General features: G+C 37.1%; 2 protein-coding genes across 9 annotated transcripts in view; one reads left to right on the plus strand and one right to left on the minus strand.

Moving 5' to 3' along the window:
* The window catches only part of IPPK (inositol-pentakisphosphate 2-kinase), a 70,281-nt gene extending 61,755 nt beyond the window's left edge, over positions 1-8,526 (plus strand). For all 4 annotated transcript variants that reach the window (XM_064518801.1, XM_064518802.1, XM_064518803.1 and 1 more), the window contains 4 exons: positions 151-301; positions 3,391-3,493; positions 3,977-4,056; positions 5,089-8,526. In XM_064518801.1, coding sequence (XP_064374871.1) covers positions 151-301; positions 3,391-3,493; positions 3,977-4,056; positions 5,089-5,314 — 560 coding nt within the window. In that variant the 3' untranslated portion in view covers positions 5,315-8,526. The remainder of the gene's footprint in view (positions 1-150; positions 302-3,390; positions 3,494-3,976; positions 4,057-5,088) is intronic.
* The window catches only part of CENPP (centromere protein P), a 172,738-nt gene that overhangs the window by 4,533 nt on the left and 147,495 nt on the right, over positions 1-20,710 (minus strand). The window contains exons 7-10 of one of the 5 annotated variants that reach the window (XR_010391203.1): positions 11,231-11,310; positions 8,993-9,084; positions 8,530-8,673; positions 1,336-1,683 (exon numbers count right to left, since the gene is read on the minus strand). Coding sequence is in view for 4 of the 5 variants with exons in the window: in XM_064518807.1 (XP_064374877.1) it covers positions 8,552-8,673; positions 8,993-9,084; positions 11,231-11,310 (294 nt within the window). In the remaining variant the exon portion in view is untranslated. Of the gene's footprint in view, positions 1-1,334; positions 1,684-4,126; positions 4,713-8,317; positions 8,674-8,992; positions 9,085-11,230; positions 11,311-20,710 lie in introns of those variants that run through there. The other 4 variants (XM_064518805.1, XM_064518806.1, XM_064518807.1 and 1 more) reach the window with 4 other exon arrangements.

Here is a 20,710-nt window from a genome sequence, read left to right on the forward strand (position 1 = left end):
GCATATTATTGTTCAAAAACTGAAGCTTTTTCTTCTTTGACCAATCTGAAGAATATTTGGGTTTGTTTTGTGAAAAAGCGCATGTAATGGCAAGTGAAGCAAAGCAAAGACTCTCATGCCTGCCTTATTTGAATATACTTTTTCTTATAGGGAAACATAAATTGGAAAGCTCTGGCTTACCGAGGGGTTGTCTCCTTTATAAAACCCTTCAGGCTCAGATGCTTGACATGCTGGATATTGAAGGACTCTATCCTTTGTACAATAGAGTCGAACAGTACTTAGAGGAATTTCCTGAAGAGAGGTAAGATTTGATGGCTGTTTTTGGTTCTGATTAAGTAGGTATGCAGACAAGATTGGCTCCATGCAAATACAACCATTTTTTAATCTTGTCATGTCTTATACAACCTTCCTTATGGTATGGTGTATTCTGAATTTTCAACTTGAAATACAACATGACATAAAAGATGAGTTTTAGTGTCAAAAGTTTTGATGTCAGTCACTTGAGATTGATGATGTGGGGATTTTTAAGTGATGATTATGCCAAGTTCACAACAGGGAATGGGAGAAAATGCATCGTTCCTTAATAGTGAAGGCCTGGGGGACATATCTTGGAGGAAGACACAGTAAAATGGAAAGCAGTTTTCCCCCGCCTTTAGTACCTGCAGAACTAGGACTATGTCTGCAGTAATAATGATGTTTTTACAGTCATTCTCAAGTCTTTATTGGCCTACTACCTGCCCTTTAAAAACCTGAATTTGATATTCAGCAGGAATTCAGCCTGTACCTTCAAGATCTTAAAGAATGTTTGACTGGATAATGGGCTCAATATCTCCTTTTGTCTAGCTGACCTTTGCTATGTGGTGAGGTGGAGTTTACATAGATGAAAGTCTGTCAGGGCTGAGTGAAAGCTCCTGGTCTTGACTTAAGTCTTTTCTGTCTTTCCTTTTCAATTCCCCAAAGTAGAGAGGAGTTGACCAGTTGAGACTGGTTAGCTGGTTGACTTCTAGACTGGTTTCACAAGCTACAGGGAAGCCTGAGTACACTCCAGAAATAGGTAACAGAATGTGGAGGGCCCCTGAGCATGCTCTTAGTTAAGGTGTTCTGAGATTTGGGCTCAATATGCACAAAATACGTCTACCTAAGTTGCTGCTAGAAGGATTCTGAGATTTGGGCTCAATATGCACAAAATACGTCTACCTAAGTTGCTGCTAGAAGGAGAATGTCTTCAGTCTGCTGTTGCCTCATCCTATAGCAAATTAAAGTATTCATAATCAAAAGTAATGACCTTACGGGAATTGCTTTTTCCTAAACTGGCAGTGGAGAAAGATAACATACCTTTCCTTTGAAAGTGGTGGTAGACCCTGTGGCGCACAGGGTCTTTGGTTCCTTTGTCTCACCAGGCTTTCAGCCTGAGATGGTCTCTCAAAACATTCAGCCAAATTATCCAACTTCCAAGTGAGTTTTCCAGCTTATGTCGTTTGTGGTGGTATTTGCCACCAGTTTATAATTTTGTATCTTAGCTTCTGGCATTTGTTTTAACTGTAGTAAAATACATAATTTATTAGCATTGCCTGGCCTGCCTTAAAGGGAGCAGACTTCTGGTTATCTCTTCTGTTGCTCGAACAAGGAGTTTGTGTTCCATCTTAAGGTGATGAGATGGGTGTTTTGGTCACAATTTGGCATCTAAAGGGGGAAAAAAATAATTAATCAAATATGGGTAAACTTGACCAGAATGTTGGTTTTGTAGAGGAGATGATATTGTTAGGTTGCTTGTCTCAGGGTGTTTCTTTCCTTAATGTGAGTGTGATATGCTCGGACTAGCTCAGATGTGGGAGCAATCAGCTAGCAAAAGAAGAAAAGCAGAGCACTAGGGCTCTGTGTCAGTGGTTCCCAAAGCTTCGTGGGCCGTTGTATCATATCATTGCCACACCTCAGAGTATCTTATGCATTACCAAGTGCCTTCACAGTGCTTTACGCTCAAAATACTTTTTGAGTGATGTTTAATGTGTCTGTGGACGAGTGGTGGAATCAAGTTAGGAACCATTGGTCTACAGAATAATATGATGTGTAGTGGCTTTCAACCCCCCAAAATGCAACTGATCATCTGCCAGAGAAGCAGAAATCAAATAGCCTACTAAAACTGAATAGGATTGAGGAAATCCTGATTTGCAATTGTAGAAAATTACTACTTGTATAAAGCTGCAATGACAAATTGTTCAGTTGCTTTAAGTTACACTTCTGCAGTAAAACAGGTGAAGTCTCCTAGCTGTACTGCTCATGTAAACCTATTCTGATAAGCTGTCTCTTCTACAGAAAATGACTGAAGTGGTGTACAGGGGTAGCTTACAGAGGGGGTAGTTTAAAATGCCAGCTTGCAATCCACATCATAAATGAGCAAATCAAACTTGAGAAGCAAGAATCTTTTGGTTACTGTTTCTCTTGCCTGATGAAGAAATACTGAGTATTGCCAGGTGCTACATTTGTTCTCAGATAGAGCCTATTAGTTGGAATAATAATAACAATGACTGTAAAAAGCCTCAATTTTTATACTTATATTCTCAAGATGTAATTTGCCTGTAATTCTGCCGTTGCTCACAAGAGGGCATGCTGGCCTCACTTGTAAGAGATGGCTGTTGTGCTCCTTCAGCTCTTGTGGAGTCCTCAGCTGAAGGATTGTTTTGTAGTAGGCAATATGATAGCCTTAAGTTCTGCTTAAGTCACATGCAGTATAACTTTGTGCTTTTATATTTTTACAATAAACAATTCACTTGCAAGTTTATTCTTTCATGCATGTGGTGTTTGTATGCTGTGCACTGGCATATAATGAGAAATTACGGGTTTGTGCTGCAAATTGCATTTTTTTATGGGTTCAGCTTTTCGGGAGTTGAAGTATTTAGCATGGGAAAGAAGGCGGCCATATCAGCTGTCCCATTATTAGTACGTCAAGTACAGTGGGCACACTATCAAGTTGGTTGGTGAGTGGGGCCTTATCAGATGTGTGTGTACTCTCAACAGTTTCAGGCAGACTTTCTAAGGGATGCTGCAAACTGTTACAAATTTTGAATCTTTCCCACTTTTGCTAAAAATGCATTTTTTTCCCATAAAAATTGCTGTTCTGTTCTTGTGGTGATAAACAGGTAGGCAGGGATTAAGATTGATTTATCTTTTTTAAAAAAAGTATTAAACTGCAGCAAATGGTAAGTGGCTGTGCTTGTATGAAATGAAGATAGGGACTGTCCAGGGTTTTAGCTCTTTGAATAGTAATTTGTTGCCATGTTTATCAGTGGTTTTGTTGGTATGTTCTCATCTGAATATCTGGGCTACTGAAGAAAGATCTCACTGGAAATCAGCAAATATCCTTGACTGTGTGTAAATCTTCTTTTTATTTAGAAGTACATTGCAGATAGACGGACCTTATAATGAAGCATTTTATGAGAAGCTGCTAGATCTTTCAAATGAAGATGATGGAACAGTAGCATTTGCGCTAACAAAGGTACCTTTCCTGGGCATATTGTTGAAGCTTATTCAGTCTGACAATTTTAATAACCACCCGTCTAACTGAAATTGATGGGTAGTGTGTGAACGTCACCACTGGCTTGTCAAAGTAAGTGTTCTGTACAGTTAAAGTTCTTAATTTTGTTAGGGTGCCAGTGTGTACCTTTATAGCAGAAGCACTTAAAACCCAACGTATTCAGCCCCTGTTCTTAAAAGGAAAATAAAGCTCGCTATTGCCTTTCTAGACTGAGGAGGCATTCACAGGAACTGGTGCTTTGTTGGCCTTTAAGAAAAGTATCTGCAGGAAATGAACATGATCCCTACACAGGGTGTGGTAAAACCACTTGCTCCTGCTACCTACCTGTTATAATGTTGAGATCTTAAAATGAATATACTAATACCCTTGAAAAAGAACAGTATGTTTTCTATAAAGGCAAATACAAATATAATGGAAAATTCATGTCACTCTTATTTTGTATAGGTGCAGCAGTACAGAATAGCAATGACTGCAAAAGACTGCTCCATCATGATTGCCCTTTCACCTTGTCTACAAGATGAATGGTAAGAGTTATTTAATTTTGAATGACTTCTGTTCATTTAGAAATCAGATGCACTTGCGCAGTTAATTCATGTAACTGTTAAGAAGGGTTTTTTTTCGGATTCCAAATGTTCATTATGGGCATGCAGGTAGAGTTCTGATTTCAGACATATAGGACAGTTTCTGAAGACCTAAAGTGTCAAAGTTTTGTGTCTACCCTCTTCTTGAAATTGGAATTAATTGCACACAGCTAGATACACATGGTTTTAACAAGGTAGGATTTTTCTGCCTTGATCCCTGATACGAGAGGGTTTTCAAAATGATTTGCCTTCAACCACCGGACTGGAAAACAGAAGTCTTTTGTGTCTAGTTTTTATTGACCTGATTAATAATCATGAGGTGACAACTTCCTCTTCTCTCAGTCAGGCAAGAAGCTTTGCCACAATATTACTTGTTTTGAATTTGATTAACAGTAACAGTTGCTTTTAGAGAGGGGAGCTTGCTTAACCAAAGCTTTGTTATGTGTAGAGAAGATAGTCTTCTGCATTTGTCCTGGAATTCTTGAATACAGTGTTGACAAGAGAGGGGAGTTTTGCAACAGTTCACTCATTATTCAGTTGACTCCATCCTTCAAAATGCTTGGACAGTAGTTCTGATACAAAATTTCATCACCTTGAACCTATGGAGAAGTTGCAGTAATTCTTATTGGTTCTGCCAGGTAAGATGGTGGTTGCATTCTATGCAATAACACCTAGAAATATATTGCATTAACTAAATGCAAAGATACATTAATTGACCTAACAAGATAATGTTTTGACTTAATCTGTGTGAAGCTGAAAGGGCAATGACTGGGAGAAGTGCCGCAAATTCACTTTCAGACTGGTTAAGCTGGAGCCATAGTTCCCTAAACACTACATTAGCTGAAGTTTCTTTTCTCAGGCTCTTGGGATGGTTATAAAATAAACATTAGTCACTTTTGCACAAGGACTCAGGACCCACAAATGAAAAATAGGTTTACTCTAATGAATCCCTTGTGCAATGTTTTTGTCTTCCAGCTCTGAGCAAAGACCTGTGGTACTAGCATCCAAATCAAGATTCACCTTTTCTGTTTCTGTCCTGGACCTCGATCTTAAACCATATGAAAGCATTCCTCATCAGTACAAACTTGATGGCAAGATAGTAAACTATTATTTGAAGAATGTACAGGCCAAAGATGACCCAGTTATGTCCAGCCTCTTCAAGGAGAGTGAAGACTGCACATTAGTTCTCCATAAAGTGTAACTGTTTCCCTAAGGTTATTTTTATTTGAACACATTAGAAAGTGAAAGGTTAATGAAATAATTATGGTGATTTTTTTCTATTGTGTTCAGTGCATTTTTCAGCTGTGAATGTTTTTGCTTTAAGAAATGATTTCTAATTGGTATGCCTTTTCAAAGACATGGGATAGCACTAAAACATGCGTTTGCTATATAACCTTAATGAATGTATTAAATATGGCAGAACAGATAACGTGCCATACCTTGGAACTAAAGGACAGAGCAACTTAATTCTAAAAGTCCACTTCCTTAGAATTGAAATAACACAGAATTAGAGGTTTCCTGAAGTATTGCACTAATATAGAAAGCCTAATTACTAATAAGAGAATTGCCTTGGAGCTTGTGCTTTTTGAGTCTCACACATAGCTACTAGGAAGAGAGAATGCTCTTACAAAAACCTAATATAAAATCTAAGCATTAAGTCCACTGAAGATACAGCTGAAGTGGAAATTAAAGTGTTACTGATCTATGGAACTACCATGTTACTGCAGAACACTTTAAGTCCTAATGCATGGGATTAAAGACTCCAGACTGCCTCCAGAAGTTTTGTGATCACTTTGTATCTCCTAAAGCTTCTGAAACTAAGTGAAAAGAGTTAAAGGTAAGCATCTTTGAATTTTATACAATAGCTGAACTTAACTAGTCTGACACATTGGTCTTTTACTTTCTCTACATGATATGCTGCTATTGGAGGTGAAACCACAGCTTGCTCTTTCCTAAGTTAAATTGAGCCCTAGGAATTATGTATTCTGAGTTTTCTAGATTACTTTGGGTCTTTCAGACTGTGTCGAATGTTGGTATTATTTCACTGACATCCCGTATATTATGTATGTAGCACGACCAACTGCTTTCAGGCTCATTCTTTAAGTGATACACAGAGGAAAGGCGACAGTATCTGGTTTTCTTTTTTTGAAGTTGCAGGGAATCACTTTCTGAGGGTGAGTACTGGAGCTAAGTTTGCATCACTACTTCAGCAATTTAAGGATGGCTTTACTTTGTATAGTAAATACTCCTATGTGCAGGTGAAATTTTGAGATGTTGCAGTTAGCCATCTTCAAGGTAGATCCTGAGTTAGGAGATTGAGGATGTATTCAAAGTTGTGGGTAGTGTGATAAAATCTACAGGGACTCTTCCTGTGTGCTTGGGGTTTACATACCCTGAAATGTGCAAAGAGAATGCTATTCAAGCTACAGTGAACTGCTGTTATCTGTATACAATGTGTGTGTACTGGTAATGTTTTTCAAAATAATGTAGGTTATCATTTAAAAAATTATATTAGGATCTCAATGTAATCTTTGAGTCGTTCCATTTTATCTGACATTAAGAAGCAAAAGCAGAAGACTGCAGCTCTGTAGACTGACACAATTAAAGGTAGAAATATGGAGTAATACCACTCCTAGCAATACTGTTTTGCAGTGGGAAGGAACTACATCAGCAATCTCTTACAGTCCACCTGCAGTTGATAGTGTGCCTTTCTGGTGTAGGGTTGTGGGCTGCTCTTCAGTTAAATGTGATAATAAACGGTGTAATAAGCTGGTAGTTGACAGTGGTAAAAACTCTTCTAAAGAAAACATGGGGGAGAAGATCCATTTTTAAAAACAGAAATCCTTCAACTGTTAGACAAAATGAGAAGGATTATCCACAGCTGAAAAATTAAGTTATTCAGTTTTTTATGCTGTAACTTTACACACATTTCATATGCAAATAGAAGTGTATGTGCTGACTAAACAGTTTTGTTTTCATCCAAGAAGGATCTAAAGAAGAAACTAACTAGAGTAAAGGTTGCACAAAATGAGCTAAACCAGTAACATGTCAGTGGATAAAGTAACAATGAATTTTGCTTGTCTACTGGAATCCAAACTTGAAAACAGTCTGCCTTATATCTAAAAAGAAAAATTTGTAATATAGAGTTGCTGTTCATCAAAACTTGATTTCTAGCCTTGTTCAGCTGTAGATTCCGACACAAACCAGTCTGTTCCTTCTTACCAGAACAGTAGGAGACTATTTCAGTGATCAAATAGTGGAATATTAAAATTACAGTATTTAAAACATGCTATTGCTTTAAAATTGATATTTTTAGTTCTTATCTACCTGTTTCAGCATTGCTATACAATACTTCGTCATGTGTTTAAAAAGACAACTAAAATACAGAGCAGACATTTGTGCTGTTTGCATGGTTATAGCATCTATGGGCTTAAAAAGGAACTCTCTTAATATTACCGAAGAGTCTGTATTGTCATCATCTTTGGCCTTTTGCTTCCAGGAATAACAGCTGTTACTCTGTATATAAAAAGTGCATGACTTCAAATTGTGTAGGTATGTTCTGGACCACATCCTTTGGTTGTGCTAGGTAATGTGGAGCAGTAACTCTTTTGAGAGATGCTGGGAGTTTGTAAATGAGCTAATGGTACATCTGATGGAAGTGAAGGAAGATTACAAGACACCTCTCTGTTTCGTTTCTCTAGGGACAAACATATGAAATGCGATGCTTTCATAATGTGTTATCTGCTAGAATTTTTCCACAAAAAGTAGAAAATCAAAATGAATTAATTCTCTCTCTCTCTCTCTTTTTACAAAAGTCTAACGGTCTTTCTTGTTTAGTTTAGGTTTTCATTCCAATTAATGCTGTCTCTTGTTCAACACTTAAATTATGGAAAAAAGTTACTTCACACAGTTGCTTTTTAGCATAACACTTCTTTAAAAGCTTTAAGTTATTTGTCTACTTCCACCTAATTTAATAAGAAGGTTACTTAACTCTTTGTTCTAGGAGTCTCTTACTGTTCTCCAGTCATTTTAAAATCACTGTACTTTTACAGAGCTGTGAAATGAAACTTCCACTTTTTATGGACTTGATTTTGACAGTGCATGACCTTTTAACACTTTCCAGGTAGCTAGAAAATGTTAAGAAGACAAACCACTCTGGTACATTATTGATTCAAAAAGATAAATTTATAATGAAATCACTCTGTACATGTAACTATTTTATTTGGCATTTTTGTATTTAAATGGCTGTATTTATTTTCATGTCATGACAATTTATATATAACGTGCCATAATTGTACAGATAGCATGTTTTATGAGTATGGTTTCTAAATGGAGAATAACTTAATGTTTATATTCAATAAAATTATAGACTGTGTAACACAATATCTTAATTAAAACTACTTTTGAAATTGCTACCTGTTTTAAGTAATGCTGGTATTCAGTTTTTCAAGCCAACCACTCTGATAAGATTTTCAATAGCTGTCTCAATCCCAAACAAAAGCAGCATACTTCGGAAGCAGGTAGGTGCATTTTCGGTAGTTGCTATCTTCTGCTCCAGGACTACAAGAAAAATGTAAAAATGGATGTTATTTTCAGAGAGTTACACTATTACTGAAAGCATCTGTCTGCGTCGCATTTTTTGATAAAACAGGTCACCTGCTGCCTAAAACATACAGACATGCTTTTTCTTGTAATCCCATCTAAATTAAATATACAGGAGGTAAAATCAGTTCAGCTCCTTGCAAGTTTGGTTTTGTTTACCTGATGTGCTCTGCAAGATGTACTTTCATTTTACCTAAAGAGATGCTGGGCAAAAGGGAAAAAGGGACAGGTGCTACTCTGAAAGCTGAGAAGTGCTCTCCAAAGTGAATGACATTACCTTGCTCTGGTACTTTAGTCAGGAGGTCCAGAACAGGTGTTATTCTCCCATCTTCATCTACATGTATCTTCCAAACAATCATTAATTCAAACCTGTATCATATCCAGAGAAATGTTAGTTAACTGTTAACTAGAAAATTAAGGTTTCGTCGAAATGGAAAGTAGGGGATTCAGGAGATTTACACCTTTATATTCTTGAACAAAGTACACCTTAAGTAATGCAACTTGAAAATTTCTGTATTTGGGAATCAATACTACTGAGATTTTGAACCAAACAACACTGGTAATTTGTTGACAAGGAAAGGTCAGTACTCAGTTTTCAGGTATGTTCAGATTTTCACCCGCAGCGGCTTTCCCCCCTAGTTCTTGTCTTTGCTTCTCACAAATGATACATTGTTATAGTGTAGTGGTAGAAGGAGTAAGATATGAAGGAAAATTTGTTCCTTTATGGGTCTCATCTGCATTCCTGCTTTTTCCATTCCTGCTTTTCAGAGTAGCCCTTTCTTGAAAGTAAGGCTTTCCTAATCAAAAGCCGATATGCACAGTAACAAGTCGTAATAAGGACTAAGTTCTCTTTCCTCAGTGCTCAATCAATCGTGACTTTAAATGTAACTGTAAAAACTTCCTTAAATATGATTTGTTGGCCTTTTGCCACTTCATTGTTATAAATAAGTCCTAGAGAATTTGTGTACAGCTGCTTGTTCTGGGAGTTGGGAATGTAGATTAGCACACAAGCATGCTTTCTCCCAAGCCACTGAACTCTTTTTTAATTCTTACGCTCCGTGAGCCTAGGGGAGAGGGAAGGTGTAGCAGAACTTGACACCTGTCAGCTTAAAGAGCAACTGCAAAATAAAGCTGCTTATAGTAAAAGGGAACAGCTCATTTTCCACTTGTGATGGTCTAACAGCAGTTATTTCAACCGCTCAGTGTTAAAGCATTTAGTTTTAAATGGCAGATTTTCCTAAACAGAGACAGTGCCCTCCATTATGATTTATTTGCTGGTTCCACAAACTAATATTAATGAAGGTAAAGAGCTATGTTTTATTTCCAGTTATTACCATAGGAATTAATGCATATTTTAGAGAAGAATTAATAGGAAAATGGAAAGGTCTCATCCCCTCAACAAGAGCAACTTTTCTATGCTTAAATACAGTTCCTGACAATGACAATTACACAGCTTTACATTAATTGTTTTAGGAATTTTTTTATTCTATTAACCAAAACTAGGCAGAACACAGCTAACAGAGGGACCAAAGACATCTAGCAAGTGTGGCAGAATAATAATAAATGCCAGGGAAATGATCACCTAATCTAACTTTGATTCCCTTATAAAACAATAGAAAAATGTAACTGCAATTGCTATTAGTAACATGGCAGCTGTAATTTTCTTTCCCATAAAGACAAAACCCTATGCTTTGCTTTGGTGATTTGTAATCCTTGTACCTTCTACCACAAGAGCATGCCTCAGCTCTGAGTGACAGGCTGCTGCCCTGGCCTTCGTGTTAGCCCGCAGGCGGGGATAAGCGCCTTTGAGCAGATCAAAGGGTGCAAAATACTGCCATATCCCAGGTCCTCATAGAGGATGTTTGCCGGTGGCCCACTGTCACGTTAAGGGGGCTGTTGGCCTCAGCATCTGTTCTGCTCATAGCTCTGGCAATGTAATACAGGAAGACAACCAAGATAAATGGAACAAAAACCACAGTTTAAACTGATACTTTCAGCTGCATGAGAGGGAGGATAGACCCCACATTCCTAAGCTTTGAATTTAGAGTCTATATTACAGTATGGGCTTCCAAAACAAAGACGGCAGTGTAATTTTTCTTAAAATGCAACTGAAAATAAAGCCTGCTAGAGCCTCCTTTTTTCTCACCTAGTTAAAAAAAAGTGGGCATACACAGTAGCAATATGGTTGACTTTTCTAACAAGGCCACATGGAAACAAACCTCTTTCATGTGCTTTCTTTTTCCTTCCAGGGTTCCTGTATGTGGTTATAGCCATAAAACTAACACACATCATCTAATCTCTGTGCTTAGAAATGTTATAAAGCAATAACTTCATCTATAGATAATTGGTCTAGTTGGAGACTATCACTATACAGTTAAAGGATAACAAAATGCATAAATAAAGAATCCGGAGATTCCCCCAGTGCTGTAAGTAGAATTTTTGGCTTTGTCCCTTTTCTTTTTTTTTCCTTAAAAACAATCCAAACAAAATACCATCTACTTATAGACTGACTTACCCAGAAGGTTTAGGGTTCCTTAAAACTATATAATCTCCCAGCAGTCCTTCAGGAAGTTTTACAATGTCAGGATATTTGGCCTGTGATTAAACAGATTGGAAAAGGTAAAATTAGGTCACAGAAATGGCAAGAGGCAAAGTGACTTCTAGGTAGTTCTTTCCAGTTGCAATGCATTTTAAATGCTGCGGCTTTTAGCTTACATTTGTAATAGTTAAAAGTGTATTCTGCAACTAACAAAATCCACTAAGTAACAGCAATGAGAGCTGTGTAAGACAAAATAAACCCAGGCTGCTGTATTCAGTTTGTGAAACAGCATTGTGCCATAGCCACAGCATCTTTGGAAGTGGGTATCCACAAAGGGAGTTTTTGTGGTTACTGAGCAGTTATATTTTCAGCTTTTTTTTTTATGCTGGAGTTTTTTTTTTCCCCTTAATGTATTAACACAGAGACTCTTTCTTCTGGGAAGCGCCTTCAATGTGTGCAGGCGGAGTTAGCATTGTCTGTCACTCACTGTCTATGAGTGAGCACAAGAAGAGAATCAAGGATGCTTTAGTGCTACCACGTAAGGTGGAAAGCTGTCATTAAAGTATTGCTGTGAATAGAAGGTTGATTAGAAAAATGCAGTTAGTAGCAAAATACAATTTCTTGCTTCCTGAGGTGAATCTCAAACATTCTGGGCTTGAGACACCCAAATCACATGTCATAGACCAGTACTGTTGCTTTTCTGCCCATATCCCTTTTTTGCACACAGATTATTAAGATTTTAATTAGTTAATGCATTCATTACTAATGCCATTTCATCAAGGGTGACAGTGCACATGACTTTTTTAAAAAGTTCTTAAATGTTCATTAATTTTTTTTTTTAGTATCTTTCAAAGGATATCAAGAGAGATTTAATTTGGATCACTTAAAGAAAAAGGCAAGATGACATTTGCCTCTGCACACAGGCCAGAGAGGTCCTAGTGCAAGACATAGGAAACCTTGAAAGAACTGGTTTTAGCTAAAGCCTATTAATTCTATTAGTAATACATTATAATACATCACTGTTTCATAGGAAAAAAATAACTCTGTGATTTAAGTAACATTACTAGTGCACTCTTGACATGTCTTTGGAGAAATGAGATCACCAAGTACAATACTTTGAAAGCATAAAATAATAAAGGCAGCAAGTTACCAGAATAGCCACTAGTAGAAAAGTATAATTGGGCATTGGAATACTATCAAATATATCAAACTGTTGACTACAACTAAATTTTTGTGTTACTGAATATTAGAACACACTGTAGTAATTGTAACTGGCTAAGATTGCTCTTTCTACAATGAACAGTCATTGCATTATGCTAGTTTTGTTTTTTAAGAACATGCAGAAGAAAAGCAAAAGAGTAGCTGTGTATGGACCTTTTAGAAGTTAGGCAGCATGGAAAGGTTGCTCAGAGATCAAGAGGAGATCTGTCTACATCAAAATACTCCGAAGGAACACTTAATTACTACATGCTGTAGGGAGATTTTCTTGCCAAAGAAAATACAATCCAGACACAGCCTATTAGCTTGAAAGAAAGGCTTCACACTGTTACTAGGTTGTACCGTCTTATCTGCTTGATACTAATCCATGTTTCAAAAACTGCAGTTTATAACGTGTGAGGCAACTGTCAGCCTAAATAATTCTTCAGAGCTCACAGAGCAAGTAGTAGGTCTTACGAAAAAAGGATTGGGAGAGCTCGTCTTTGAAAAGCACTGGAGAAAATGATGAGTTAGCTTCTATAGGATTATTCCTCATCTGGCACACTGAAACTGCTACCAGATGTGACCTTGCTCTGGTTTAGGAATTTATGACAAACTGAAGGGGGTTCGTGCAGAATGCCAAATGACCTAAAACACATGGAATTTGCTGGGAACAACGAAGTGCAAGGTAGTTAAAGCATGAAGATGTAACTGAACTAAGGACGATAGCCTAGCAAAACCAGAGATTTTCAGCTTTACTTCCTGTGCAATTATGCTCCTCCATGACAACATCAAACAAGTATTCCAGGCTTTCATCCTCAGTAACCCAAGTCTTTGATATTCAGCATGCTTCCTCATTTGTCTGCTATCTTATCATAGGTCTCAAAATCTAGGAATTTCTTCAGCTCTAGGCTGAAATCCTAGAAATTTTAGGATGAGCTTTTATCTGGAGAGCTTCTTAAGTTCCTCGTTTACAAGAAATTTCAAGTAAGCCATTGCTAAACACTGAGTCGTATTTTATTTTGTTCACCCATGCTGAAACTATTACAAAATAGAGGCCTTTGTAAATCACAAGAGAGGAAAAATACTTAAGACAGATCAGCGGAACTAGATAAGAGTTCCAGTTTTCAAAACATGATTTGAAATTCACCCGTAACTTGTTTATAACTGCATTCATCTGTGGCTGTCATAAGGTATTTACCACAAACTAGTGGATCGTATTTTATGTTGCATAAAAGCTCCAGGTATTTTTTTAAGGAAATCACAAAGGGTATAATTTTGTATTGCCTAACGGCTTCCTTGCATGTGGGAGACACTGCTTTGATAAGCTTTACACACAGGAAGCAGTTATTCTGTGCCTTAATAAACAGCTTTATTATTCTTAATATTATTTTTCCAATCCAGACTGTGGGAATGTGATCTTGTGAGAAATTCAGAGCATTTGGGATAAAATCCAGCTTTTCGCAGATCATATCTCAGCAAACCCACAAAACACACACAAAAACCTAAGACACACATTCCTGTATCTCCTTTCAGGGTTATTACATGCTAAAACTGAAGTCATAAAAGCTTTTGGAGTAGTACAAAGGAGCACCTAGCCCAGAGCGATGGTCAGGACGTGTTCCAGTCTCACTGGATGTCTTCTGGCATGATGGTGAGGCAGAAGCAGAAAGTAAATCCACCTCGCCCAAGATTAATCAAGCGATGTTAAAACCTGATTATTTAGGAAACGAGACCAGAAAACTCAGTGACACAATTTACCTTTCATATTCCAGGTATAAAATGTAATCTCTGCATCCTGTAGGTAAAACGTGGGAATATGCAACATGAATAAAAAAAACCAATGGCCCATACTACACAAAACTTGCAGTAGTCCTTCATAAGGACATTTACTAGGGAGTGATTCATTTTCTGTTTACACAAGCGGGGCCCGAATGCTTTGAAGTGCTCATCGTCGCGTACCTGCGGGCCACGCTGCACCCGGCAGAACAGTCGAACGAGCTACAGCGGTAGAGCTCTGCGCCCAGTTCTGGGCTTAGGCATGAGAACAAACGCAAAACAAAACTGTTTACAACAATGTTGTAATGTTACAGCATTACAAACAAATGCTTATTTTCCCACAGCCAGGAGTATCGAGACCAGAAAGAAGAGTAATTTCTCCCAGCTGAGCAACCAGTCATCAGCTGACTCACGGACATTTCTTCCAGCACTTGGAACACAGTGAAATGGCAAATACTGCTACTTGAGAGATGCTAAAAGCACTAATGACTGTATCAGACCAGATAGCCTTGTACAGGCTTAGGAAGTCTAGAAAAGGCCTTGCTTCATTTCACAAGGATGTCAGGAGCATGTCATGCAATTTTCTGCCTACTAAAACTCTTCTAAAGAACACATTTAAAATTATTCAGTGTAAGAGCCGTGACTAAGAACGCAAAAAGGCAAAAGCTATCAAATTTGCTTCTAAACCACTTACCAAAAAATATATTACCCCACACGCAGATGGAATAATCATTCACAATTATTATTAATTTTGAATTTGGCATTCTGTAAGAATATATATATATATATTCTCTATATAAAGAGTGTTTAGCAAGTCATACTACTATGAGTTCCTCCATAGTTGTAAGTTACCTCTAAATTTACCAAAGATGCTACAAAGCAGGCTCTGATTCAGCAGTGATTTATGTATGTGTCCACCCACATCATCCACTGCCAGCACGCTGGCAGGAGCAAAGCCTTTCAAGTAAGAGTAACATTAATGTAACTACAGGATCTCAACTACAAATTTTTCACAAAAAAAAGGGGGGGGGAGGAAAATTCTAGATACTGTAGAATACCAATAGCAACATGAATTATTTCCAGAAGCATTAAGCAGTCAAACAGGATGTCTGTTACCAATTGCAAAAAATTAGGCCACCCCCTTTACAGTCCTCACGGAGAAGCAGCCATCGGGCGGTACAGATCCCAGTGCACCGGCTCCCCATGCTCCTGACGAGACAGCCTAAGTACCCATATGCTCCAACAGCCTCATTTTCTAGTTTTAACAGCCATTTAATTTTTTAATTATAGTTGTCTAGCTTTACAGTAACAACAAAAGGAACAATTTTAATACTGGCACGATCAAGCCTTACAGATACTTAAAACAGCAACAGCCTGGCTGCAAAATGAAAGCAAGTGCAGCAATTACGTTTCTGGAAATTATTCTGTATTTCTACTTTTACTAAGCCTTCTGCTATGCCAGGTAATTGCAGTTCTGCTTATGAGATCTGGTCTTATAATTTATCTGTCCTTACACACATTGCTAAAATATTTGGTCCTAACCTCATCAATAGTTCTTTTCCTCAAGTCACAAATTATGTTATATATCAAGATCATAAAGTGAAAGTCACTTACAAATGTTCAAAAAACAACTTTTTCTAGAAATGTCACTTAAGTTGCTTTGACTAAATTAATTTTTAGATATTTGGCAACACATTTACTAATGCATTTCAATTAACTGAAGTATTTTACACCTCAGGACAGCTGTCAACAACATGTATACGAGAACAAGGATTTATACTTTCCTGTACCTTTAAGGCAAGCCCTAAATCCATGAAAAAAATTTCTAAAATGTTTAATTTTTCTGGTACCAACGTGCAACTCTCAGATTGCAGCAGCCAAGACAAATACTCTTCCAATTTAATATAATCAAGAAATGAGTAATACTGCATCGTAAGAAGAAATGCATCCTATTTGCTCCTATTTCCTTCCTCTCCACTGCCTGACTGGGTAATAAAAGCACTGTATAAACTGATGCACACTTAAAATCAAATATAAGGATGAAATAAAAACCTTTAATGTAGATAGATGAAGATACATCAGGTAGTCATGTTTATGAGATGGTTTCATCTTAAATATAAGGGTTTTTTTGAGACTTCTTTTGAAATGTAAATAAACTTACCCTAAACATAGGCTCCTTGAGGACTGAGAGGAGGGCCTAAATAGAAGCATTTCTCTATTACTTTTTCTGTATGCAGAATATACAGAAATATGCTACCCCCTACCGTCTCGCTGAATCTGACTATTATCAGGTCAAGTGCTGTTCTTCCACACGCCTGGCATCTGCAGGGCCTACAACATTTGCAGAAATAAAACGCTGCCTGTACTAATACGAACATACAACTCAATAACTTCACTCTGGCCTTCATAAAGAAACAACAGAAACATGTGAGTCTAAGCAAGCCTAGAAGGAAGCTTTCCATGAGAAATGCATGATTAGCACCTCCAGAAGGGACGTGGACACTAAGGGGAATTATGCAATAAATTATCTTTTAATTTTCATTGGAAGTATTTTTTCACACGTTGATATACTTTTGGAAGGAAGAGACAGAAGACGTTTAATCATTTCTTTCAGCTTCTATTGCACAAATCCATACACAGGGCTAAGGCACTCCCTTTGGCTCGCAAGGCAGCGGGGTAAAGCAAGGACACATCAGATATCCCAAACATCACCAAGATGAAGTAGGTTAAGATACTACAGGTGTAATACTTGCAAGTACATCATCTTTGCTTGTTTTAACAACAATGCTGAAATAACTGGCTTCAATTTTAGATGTAACATTAAATGCAAAGTCTTGATTTGTTTTTACTTCAAATTGAAAATGCTAGCAAAAAAACCCATCTTAATAAATGGCTAACAAATTAATAAACTATCTTAACGTAAGCAAGAACTTTATACATGATCTTTGCACCAGATGTATTTTTCTCTGGACATGTAATTTTTTCCTGTTCTTTACTGTTCCAACTACTTCTCACTCATTAATGTTCTCATTCTATTCACAAATGCCCAGAGTTGAAGAGAGAAAGCTGAAATGTAAAATTATAAATCAGCATCCTATTCTATTATTTCTCACATATGAAAAAAAGTTTTCTAGTGACCATAGGTTCTCAGAGAAAAGAATAATCCCCTATCCACCCGCAGAAGTAGACAGAAAAGGTTCTGAATGTTGGGAACGTGCAAGGACAAGAGGAGGAACTGCTTGTCCACAGACGTTGCAAGTTTGTCGCATGCTTAAGTTGATGTTTTGCAGAAATTACTGCTGTTTAATGGCAATGCTGGCATATCTTTAACAGAGAGATACAGATGTGTAGCTTTTGACACAGGCTGACAAACTGCCACGCTGTTACTTGAATGATTCAAGTGTATTAAATACCATGTTAACTATGGACAAACTGAGCACTCTCCACTGCTTTAAATCTGGCCAAATATGCCAAAATCATTCCATTAAAATACTGCTCGGCATCAACATATATTATGAAATTAATTGTTAAACTGACTAGCTACCAAGATGTATCTGTAAACTGAGGCAAATTTAAACTTACTGAATTTCCTCATGTTTTTAGAAGCCTCAGTTGCACTGAGGTAAAATACAGACTAGTAAAATATGGAAAAATCAATGAATGTAGAAAACAAAATAACTTCCCTTGAGGGAATTACTTGGAATTTACTTTCATGTGACAGACATCAGAATCTAATTAAGTGTGTTCATCTTACAGGACAAAACACTGTTTAAATCATCTTTGTTTTTTCAGGAACTTAATATCGAGAAACCAAGGTCCTCTGGAGTTACTGTGGTCTTAATGAAGCTTAAACAGCTACATTTTGAGGGGAAAAGCACTTTATCCCATGCAACCTATTTTTCTGTTGAAAAAGAAAGTATTCTTTATATGTCCTTTCATATACTCTTTGGCATCTTTATTATGGAAACAAATTTTGTATTATCTAAAATCTGTGTTTAATACATAGTCTATTGATTACGTTACACTTCAGCATCTTTGCAGATGCAATTCTGCTTTGTAATGAATCAATAGGACAAGTATTAGAACCCGCAATGAAGCTTCCATCACTGCTTTCTCTTGTACAGCTATTTACGGTGTCTATGCACATGTATAATTCAGAGTTTTAAACAATTTTTGTGGAATTTTTGAAAACTAATTCCACTACAGCAACTAGGGAACAGTTAGAGACTGACTTACCCAGAGTTACATGAGAATGTCTACTCACACCTGGAGCGATGCTGTGGCTACTCACCAACTCACAGCAATGCAGAACTGGGATCTGCTTAAAACCCACTATTTTTTGGTTCCAGTTCCTACAGCAAGGAAGTTTATCCACCCCCCAGTTACAAGCATTCCTCATAATGGCATACTTCCCATTCCTTGCTTGATATGTCTCTGTGCATCACATGAGTTTGTGATCGATCTTCATTTTGCAATTAGAGTAAGAAATACAATAACTACAGAAGTAGCACTCTTCAAATAATTTAAATAGCCAGGTTCAAGGAAAAACTCTCCCCTACATTCTAACTTCCATCTAAACTAAAACATATGGAAGACTAGAAACACTTAATGCAGTACAAAATAGCTCCATTTTCTAGACAAGTGAAAGCATTGCAGCTTCAAACACTTTATTTCTCAAAAGGTAGCTAACACTGCACAAAAACATTGGATCGACTCCACTTTTTGCATTCTTGTATAATTTTATGGTATTTCCATAAAATGCAAGACTCCATTTATAGCCTCTTCTCATACAGAGAACTATTCATACTTAAAATTTGAAAGACCTTTTAAAAACTAATAATGCTGTATAAGTTTTATTTGCCTTTTTTTTTTTAAAAAGAAAAATATGGATCTACTGGATTAATAATGTTGATATTTTGGGGAGGCAGGGGCTTAAATAAGCACTCTCCTACTGGCCTTTCAGTCAAAATGTGAAAATGATGATTCTAGAAATATTAGACTTGAATAACAGATACAGAAACACGAGGAAGCTTAGCATACATAGCCCTGCTTGGGCAGGGGGCGGTTTCGGGAATAAACCCAGACATTCTTGCTAGGGAACGGGGATTGCTGAAGCCTTAGCACCAACTCAAGTGCACGCCAGAGGTCACCTTTCATCACATCGTCATCACATGCTTAGGAAGCTGGCAGCATGCTTTTATCTTTGGATAAGCATAAATACCGATTTCAGGTAGCAGGGATATGTAATAAATCATAGCTATGAAAATAAGTTCTTGTACCTACTAGTGCATGAGAAAATGTTGACAAAACTGTTTTTTAAACAATAAGATACGAATGATGGAATTAAAAAAGAGGAAAAAAGAAGAAAGCCTAAGGCTGAAGTACAAAAAAAGCCTCATGAAACTTGAAGCTCCTATAAATACATATGACCAAAATAACTGGGTTGAACAAAGTAAGAAGGATTCAAGTCAGGCAGCACAGAGGTTATTAGCACTAGCTATTGATGTCTGTAACCATGGGTTCTTAGAATAAAAAGTGTATTTGAAATGCACTCCAGCAAAAGCTAAATGAAATTCATTAAAAGCCTTGTGCTGAAGGCATTATGGATGTAGGCGTTTGGATACGACTTTATCAAAACTTGTTAAAAGACATGCAGCATCATTTCATGAAAAAACATTAAAATACTCTGTTTTTAAACAACTGTTAGGAGTCTACTTCTTTTTAGCCACTTCTTGACCTAATTCTTACTTTAAAAAATATATATTTTATAAATGTGTGCCTGCATGCTACAAAACAGTTTTTATGTCTAAGATGAAAAAATTGATTAAATGCTTTGCAAGGGCTAGAGTTATATCATCTTCAAGTATTTGAAGAACGGCACATTACTAAAAGCTTCAAGCACAAATGATCTCAAAAGCCATTACAAAGTTTCTCCCTTTGTGCAATGAAAGGAACCTAAACCAAGAAAAAGAAAAGACAGTTTTCTCCTTCAGCTAAATTACAGGATGTAAAAACACTGTATATTCAGAATAAAATGGATTTATGAAACTTCACCACTCATAATTATGTCTCAGAATAAACACAGTTCCCATCTAAGTAAACACTTTGCTTGAGGAAAGCAGTCCTGCTGGTGCTCTGCACTATGCAAATTCCACAAGAACACAAGCTGTGCTCCAAGTCAAAGCACAGCTCCACAAATACAAGTACGCAATGGAAACAGCTTCGTCTATGGAAGAGTCTTATTACATCTTGCGTACCAATGAAACCTTCATTTAAAACCAGAACCACAAGTGATACTAATATGTGTGTATTCTTTTCACTGGGGTATAGCAAAGGAGAATATTGGGGGCAGATGGGAGGAATAACAATCTGCATGCCACTCTTCACAGAAGAAATCTTTGCAGGAAAAAGTTTACCAAATTTTGTTACAAATTCAGGATACGCCTCCTCCAGTAACATATGTGCAGCTGGTTCCCTTGA

The sequence above is a fragment of the Dromaius novaehollandiae genome, chromosome 12 (genome assembly GCF_036370855.1).
Source record: "Dromaius novaehollandiae isolate bDroNov1 chromosome 12, bDroNov1.hap1, whole genome shotgun sequence".
Lineage (NCBI taxonomy): Eukaryota > Metazoa > Chordata > Aves > Casuariiformes > Dromaiidae > Dromaius > Dromaius novaehollandiae.